The sequence below is a fragment of the Falco naumanni genome, chromosome 1 (genome assembly GCF_017639655.2).
Source record: "Falco naumanni isolate bFalNau1 chromosome 1, bFalNau1.pat, whole genome shotgun sequence".
NCBI classification, from domain to species: Eukaryota; Metazoa; Chordata; class Aves; order Falconiformes; family Falconidae; genus Falco; species Falco naumanni.
This window is the reverse complement of record NC_054054.1, coordinates 18,687,807-18,695,288: the sequence shown is the minus strand read 5'-3', so window position 1 is coordinate 18,695,288 and position 7,482 is coordinate 18,687,807. Positions and strand designations below refer to the sequence as shown.

Here is a 7,482-nt window from a genome sequence, read left to right as displayed (position 1 = left end):
AACTAGAACTCTGAGGTCTATTTATCTGGGAAAACTGAAGTAAAATCCGAGTTACAAAAGTATGGTCAGTGTTTTTACTCAACTCTGTTCTGAAGCTTCCACTACATGCACATCCAGTGAAGAAGAGGCTAGCTACAATCTGAGTTGTTATTAGGTTGAATTTCAACCAGGTTTCGGAAAGAACTTCCAACAGGAAAGCCTAACTTCCCATTTCATTTCAGTTTTGGAAGCACTTTAAGATAAACTGACATTTTTCTTAAAACAACAAAATATTTCCGTATTGAACACACATGATCCAGCTACCAGGAAAACACAGTGCAGCCTGACACAGCAGATCAGTGACAGCACCCTGACCACACAGCCAGAGAATGTAGGATCTTCACAATGAACAAAAAGGCTGCAGCCCAGCCCTCTCCCCACAGCAGGTGCAGTACAAAACCTCACTGGAAACCCCCTCAGCTCAGAAGTTAAGATTACAGTAACCTATTCCTAGCACCTATATAAATACTTTATCAGCTTAATGCCTACATGTGAGAAATAATGCCTATAGGTATTTCCAGACTATTATCCCCAAACAGATGCAACTATAATGTAAACCCCTCTACTGACAATGTTCAGTTTCTCTAGGAAAAAATCCACTTACTTTACTAAGTCCAACATTGTGGTATTTCTTTTCCATTATTTTCTTCACTGGTTCCTCTTCCTTGAAAGTAATGAAGCAAAATCCACGCCTCTTGTTAGTTTTGTTGTCCATGGGGAGCTCTATCGATTCAACCTGGTAGGAGACAGTGGTTTTATCTATTAAGCTGCCATTCTTGCCACTTAAAAATGTTTCTAACAGGTCATATTTCTTAACCAAAATTATTTGGACTTTAATATGATAATGTGCCTCTTTCATAAGGCTTTACATCACTAGAAACCATCACCTTCACTAGAAATAGTGTTCGTAATTGTGTAAAAAACATTTTTCCCTCTTAATTCATAGTACCATCTGCCCATTCAGGAACTCATACAAAATGCACTGTACAAATGTTTTAATTGTGCTGGATACATAAATAAATGTCTCTGTTTGACTTTCAGTTTTAACTCTGTTAACACTGAAGTAACTAGGTGTTTCAAACCTTCAGCAGACCTAAACTTTCAAGTTCCATATGAAAAAGATGCAGCTTTGTGCAAGGGCATAGTTCTTTCACAACACTGCTGAAATTGTACGTTAAACAGGACAAATATTACATCTGACTACAAACACAGAGTAAAGCTGTTCTTACATCTGGCGCACGAGGCTTCAGGCTAGGCAAACAGCAGCTGAAGTCTATAGTCCAGTGTGAACTGTCTGTAAGGGAGTAATATGGCAGGTATTTGACAACCGAATTCCCTGACAATGGAGCTGTCATGACCTGATGCTGTCAACATCTGAGAACTAACAGGGAAGCAGCAGCTGTACCAAGCTCACACAAGGCTAACTTTTAAGAACTGCAGGGATACTTTGTTCACCTGCACCATCAAAAAACTCGGGACAGAGACAAGAAACTATACAGCTGCACAGACTTTAGGAAACCTATCTGAATCTGTGCCATAGCAAATCAGCTGGGGTGGCTGAAGAACATTGCATCCAACTGACCAAAGCATCACACTCAAAAACAGTGCTTCCCATGCCTGTGCAAGTCAAGACTGTCAGACATCCCATGAATCAGTTCCTGACTCTCTGGCTTACCCCAGCTTCTCCTTCCATTAAATTAATACCCTTATTAAAATTCTGGCTACCAAGACACACAGGGCTACACTGGCCATTAAGCTTACAACAGGTCCACGCAGGTTGCATTTGGGGGCTCTTTTTTCTTACCAGACTTGTGAAGACAGAATAAATTCTACAAATGTAAGCAGTCTATTTCACCACTTACCTCACCAAAACCTCCAAAATATTCCCTTATTTTCTCCTCAGGCGTGTCTGGAGATAAGCCCCCAACAAAAATCTTTTTAACGGGTTCTTTTGTTTTCATGGCTTTAGCTCTTTTAGGATCAATGACCTTTCCATTCAGCTTGTGTTCCTTCTGGTCCATGACCTGTGGGTAATTAAAACACGATCTTACTCGCAGTTCAAGCTCTATGTTTCACTGGTGTTTTGAGCAAGGCCCAGTTATTTTATATTTAGGTTTTGTTAATGTTATCACTTCAATTTCAATACTTTGATTACAGCAATAATTTGTTGCATGAAACCAGACAGTTCCACAATTGTGATCACTATCCACTGACAGACAGTTCTGACAAAGCCTTTCAAGAGTCCCCTGGAGCCATGTATCACCCAAGAAAAGTAAGAGTGTAACATGTCTCAGCAAGTACTCTACAGTCCCATCCTCAAACCTCATGCAGTAAAGAATCTGTACTTTAGGTATCACCAAAGGTCAGTGAAGGTGAAAACTTTTCAGTGTGCTTCTGTCAACAGGATTTTAGAAAGGTTAACAGCTAATTTTTGCTTTGATAAAGCCCAGATCTATCAAAGCCACTGGCTTTACTCTAGGGGTTCAGGTTGCAGCTCTGAAACGCAGAGACTTTATTTTCTTTGTAAACACTGCTTTCACAGTAGTAGGCAGCAGACATTTATATATACAGTATTTTCAAAGTGCTCAAGTCCAGTGGCTTGCTGTCCCGATCCCCTGTAAGTACTCAAAGCCATACTTTGGGAATTGCTGCCGGTCCTGGCCACCGCATCACAAGTAAGATGGTTTAGGAAAAACACATTTCAATATGCATCTTATTGTATCCCATAATCATCTTTAAGAGATCAACTTTAACAAACACCTATGCATACAGTCAGCCGAGTGCTGCATTTTGCTACCTAAAATTGAACATGTGGTCCCATTACATTAATACTACCTTATCTACGCTCTCCGATTCTTTGAAGAGTACAAAGCCGAAGCCTCTTGATCGCCCAGTGATGGGATCTAACTTCAGAGTGCAGTCTACAACTTCACCAAATTTAGAGAAATAGTCCTTCAGATCTTTCTTTGTAGTGTCCCAGCTAAGGCCACCAATAAACATTTTCCTGTTAAAACAAGATGGTTAATCTGTTAATGTGTCGTAACCAAAATCCTGTACTGTCAAGCTTTATGAGCTCAGTTACCCAATAGAAAAAATAGCAGTATTTTTTATCAGTGACACTACACACACAGGCCTGCACTTTTTGAGAACTCGGTTAAATGATCCTGGCCAGATGAGATAAAGACTTCCATGTACACAAAAATTTTGCACCATCTTCCACTGCAGTTGTTCACTGCTATCCCAAGAAACTACAAAGAATGATAAAGAGATATTTTACTACTTCCTTGCATCCCCACCACTACTGACCCAACACAGGCTTAATTCCATTTAGTTATCTGCAGAGCCTCTGCACAACTGCTTAGGAAATAAATGCAGGCAGAAAAGATTTATAAGGCAGTGCAGTTAAACAGAGGCATTTATGGACTAGTCGGGACTGGGCATATGCCAGTATCAGTAAACTAAAACATGTGTTTAGTCAAGTCCTGTTCCCCAGAAAGCAGTAAAAAAGCAAAGTATAGGATGGCCAAAACTTATCTTTCCTCCCAAAAACAGGATACAGACACCTTGCATAATCCCATACAATCACAAGAACATCTTCCTAATATACTAACTACAGGATCAGTGTTGCTGGGCAAGTGTGTACAGCAGGTAACTCTGATCATGACTTGTGATTTCAAAAGCATGCTGGAAGCTTGGAATCAAATCATGACCATCCCATATTGTTAAGAAGCCACAAAAAAAAAAAAAAAAAAAAATAAATCAATCAAGAAACACTGTGTCTTGGAACACTTCATGATTTGCATCAACTAAAAATCAAGTTAGTATGCACACAAATGAAAACATTCCTAGTTATTAGGCATACGGCTTATGCATCCATTCAAGAGGATTTGATTTGAGATGATCTCTTCTAATACTGATAAAGAAGACTTTACAGCAAGCTCAAAACAAGACGTATGATCCATTATGATCTATAAAAAACTTTCTACAAAGCTTTGTCCATTTTCACTGTACCAACTGATTCCACAGTCACATGCAACTACCTGAGACTTGAAAAACCACTCTAGCATGTTCCCAGTTCCTCTACTTTCCACATACAAATATTTCTGCCGATCACGTACAATTGCATTGTACTCCCACAAGTCAAACCCTCTCAAATCAAAGGCTGCTTGTGTGAACTAGCTCTGTTGAATTAGCTGAGCTCTTACAGAATTAACCAGACCATTCAGCTTCCGACAAACCTATCCAACCTCCATACAGATGAGGGGGTTCAGAAGCTTCAGATGTTTCTATACAAAGTCCTGAAGTTTATAAACAGGAAGAGCGATTCCCTATCCCTTTTATCCACTTTTCCCATTAGTTCCAGATCTCTCTTTAATAAAGCACCAAAAGCCCCTTCTAGTGTGACATCTTCCTGTCTTCAGGACCAATACGGAAAAAATGGTCCACACTGGTAAACCAGAAGCCTCACACCAGTACCGATAGCAATTCAAAGGGTGCTTTGTGCCTTTGAGTTCATCCATCACTAAGGTTCTTGTCCGTTTTGTGTTTGTTTTAAGCAGCAAAACAGGGCACATACAGAGGATGCAGCATCCTATTTTTGACACATGCGGGACAGTGATACTCTAGCAGTTACTACTGAACATACACTCACTACATGACATACAAAACAATCTCTTTTCTAGTTATCAACAACCTATTAACATAAACGTGCAACCCTGTTTTTTTTTTTAATATTTATTAACATTCAATCAACATTAACATACAAACCCCTGCCTTATATCACTAAGCGCAGGACAAAGAACACAAGTCTGAAACTGACAGCCCTCTAAAGGATTTTCTTCCCACCACGCAGTAACTGCATCTGTGTCCATTTACAGAGCGGCAAAACATGACTGCTTCAGTTTGCCACTGCAGTAGTTGACAAATTACTGATCCACTGCAAAACAGAGGTCATACCAAGCCTACAACACCAACTAAGCACAACAAACAATTAAGGTGCAATGTCACAGTGCTGTCAAAAGCTTATAAAATGCGTACATTTCACAAACCACAGTTTGGCTGCTCTAAGTCACATCAGCACATAGAGTTTTCCAAAAGAAGTTGCCAGAAGTGTACTGGGAAAGCTTTCAAACATCAGACTTGGCTAAGCAGAGTACAAACATCACCATGACTAGTGGCTTTGACCTTCCTCCAACAGGCTAGTCAGGAAGTTGCCAACATGTGGGTTTCTCAGGTCCACCATTCTCAGTGAGGAAATCTGAGGGTATGAGAACCCTCACAGTTTTTTTCCTGAAGACGCTGCCTCTAACTCCCAATGCAAAGGAAACACCAATGTACCTGCACTCAGTGGCTACCAAGGATGTGCTGTTTTTCCCTCTACTACTAAGTGAACCCTCAAAACACTTTTGTTTCCTGTACAGTATTACCCATAAGAACTGACGGGTCAAAAAAACCGGCTGAACTGAACTACAAGTCAATGTATGCTACATGTAATCACTGCACCACGCGGTGACAACTTCTAGGCTGTGTTGACTCAAGAAGATGGATTTCCTCATGAAAACCCTTTAACAGGCGTGCATTCAAGGGCAAAAAGCAAAACAAATATGCAAACTGCAAAGGCACTTAAAACCATTAAAAGCAGGTGACAAGTAACAAAAACATTCTAAGTTTTCACTAACCCTAGTAAAACACTGGGGGGGGGGGGGGGGGGGGGGGAGGGGGGAGAGGCTCCTGTCCTCTCTCTCCCTGTTTCCAACAACATCCCAGGTTATTTAGAAGGAAGACACTTGGGAAGAAGGTTTTCGAGCAAGGCTCTACAGGACACAGTAGCTAGTGTTCCTTTATCCAGTTTATTTTCTCCCTTAATCAAAAGCAGATCTGCAGCTTGATGTTCTTATTGGCCTGACAGAAGACAGCAAACAGCAGCAGCCTATCCTGTAACTGCATTTATTATACGCGAATTTTGCCTGCTATATGAAAAGCGATACTGCCCCATACCAGGCATCAGGCAGAGAGACCCTTAGAAATGAAAAGCTGCCTTCATTCCTAGGCTGTCACCTAAAGCACGGTTCTCACAGCAAGTTTCACGAGAAAAGGAGGAATGGTTTAGGGTGGTAAGGAGTCAAGTGTCTCACACCTCTCACACGCACCTGACAGAGCATTTATGTTTGCAACAGAGGGCAACGCCGCAGTGACCGCAACCTGAGCGTTCAGCTACAGAGTTACAGTCCTTAACACGTGCACCGCACGTTAACTTTCAGAAAAGACATCTCCCCTCCGCACAAAAAAAAAAAAAGAACAAAACACCCCCAACAACAAAAGACACGAAAAGTTTGCAGTTTTTGTAGTTTGGCCCCCATCAGGCCGGAGGTACACGTACGGACCCGCCACCGCCAAATGCTGCGGGCTTTGCGCTGACGCGGGTATGAACCCCCCCCCCCCCGCCAGCAGCACTCGGACCCCGTGACAGCGCCGCGCCCGCTAACGCCGAAACCCGATCGGGCCACGGCGTCACCCCCGTCCCCTGCGAGGCCCAGGGGCACCCCAGCTACCCGCCCGCCCACGGCTCGCCAGCGCAGGCCGGGCCCGGGTGCGCAGCCCCCCGCCAGCCACCCGCTCCGGGCCGGGCCGAGGCCGCGCCCCCGCCCCTCACACCCCGGTGCCCCCGCACACGGGCGGGCGGAGGTGCCCGAGCAGCGGCGCCCGCCCGAGCCCCGCCGGCGGCCCGCCCCCCGCCGGCCCGGTACGTGACGTCGCCGCGGCGCCAAGTAAACAAACAGGGCGGCGAGCGGGGCCGCGCCGGCGCCCACCGCCCGCCCCGCGGGACGCCGCCAGGGAGACAAAAGCCGCGGGGCGCCCGCGCCGCCCCCCCCGCTCACCCCTCGTCCTCCTCGTTCTTGCTGGCGTCGATCTTGGCTCCCTCCGACTCGATCCCGCCGCCACCGCCGCCGCCTCCCCCGTCGGCGCCCCCCGCCCCAGCCCCCGCCAGCCCCTCGGGCTGCTCCGCCGGCTCCGCCGAGCTGCCTCCGGCGCCCGCCACCGCCGAGTCCATAGCGAACTGCTGCTCCGACATGGCGCCGCCGCCGCCGCTGCGGCTTTCCCGCGCCGGCCGGCCGGCGACCGCCCGCCGCCCCCCCCGGCCCCGCTGCCGCTTGCCCGCCGAGGCCCCGGCCCCGCTGGCGGCCCCGGCGACGGCACGAGCGCACCGAGCCCTCCTCCCTTCGCTCGCTTTTTTTAATGGCGCCGCCACCAACCCAACCTAAAATGGCGGGCGGAAGGAGCGCGGCGGGCGCGGTCATGTGACACCACCCGCCGGCCCGGCGGCGCGAGGGGGTGCGGCGGCCCCGGGGCCGTCGGTGGGCGACCGTCGGGCGCGAGCCCCGGGCCGCCCCCGGCCACCGCGCGTGGGCGTCTGTCGGGCCGCCGGCGCGGAGCGGGGCACGG

General features: G+C 46.7%; 1 protein-coding gene across 3 annotated transcripts in view; it reads right to left on the bottom strand.

Annotated features, from left to right (window-relative positions):
* HNRNPD (heterogeneous nuclear ribonucleoprotein D) overlaps nucleotides 1-7,303 on the bottom strand; it is a 10,473-nt gene extending 3,170 nt beyond the window's left edge. For 2 of the 3 annotated variants that reach the window (XM_040583507.1, XM_040583514.1), the window contains exons 1-4: nucleotides 6,918-7,303; nucleotides 2,875-3,043; nucleotides 1,902-2,063; nucleotides 644-775 (exon numbers count right to left, since the gene is read on the bottom strand). In XM_040583507.1, coding sequence (XP_040439441.1) covers nucleotides 644-775; nucleotides 1,902-2,063; nucleotides 2,875-3,043; nucleotides 6,918-7,111 — 657 coding nt within the window. In that variant the 5' untranslated portion in view covers nucleotides 7,112-7,303. Of the gene's footprint in view, nucleotides 1-643; nucleotides 776-1,901; nucleotides 2,064-2,874; nucleotides 3,044-3,166; nucleotides 3,773-6,917 lie in introns of those variants that run through there. The other variant, XM_040583524.1, reaches the window with a different exon arrangement.
* Between the last annotated feature and the right edge of the window lie 179 nt (nucleotides 7,304-7,482).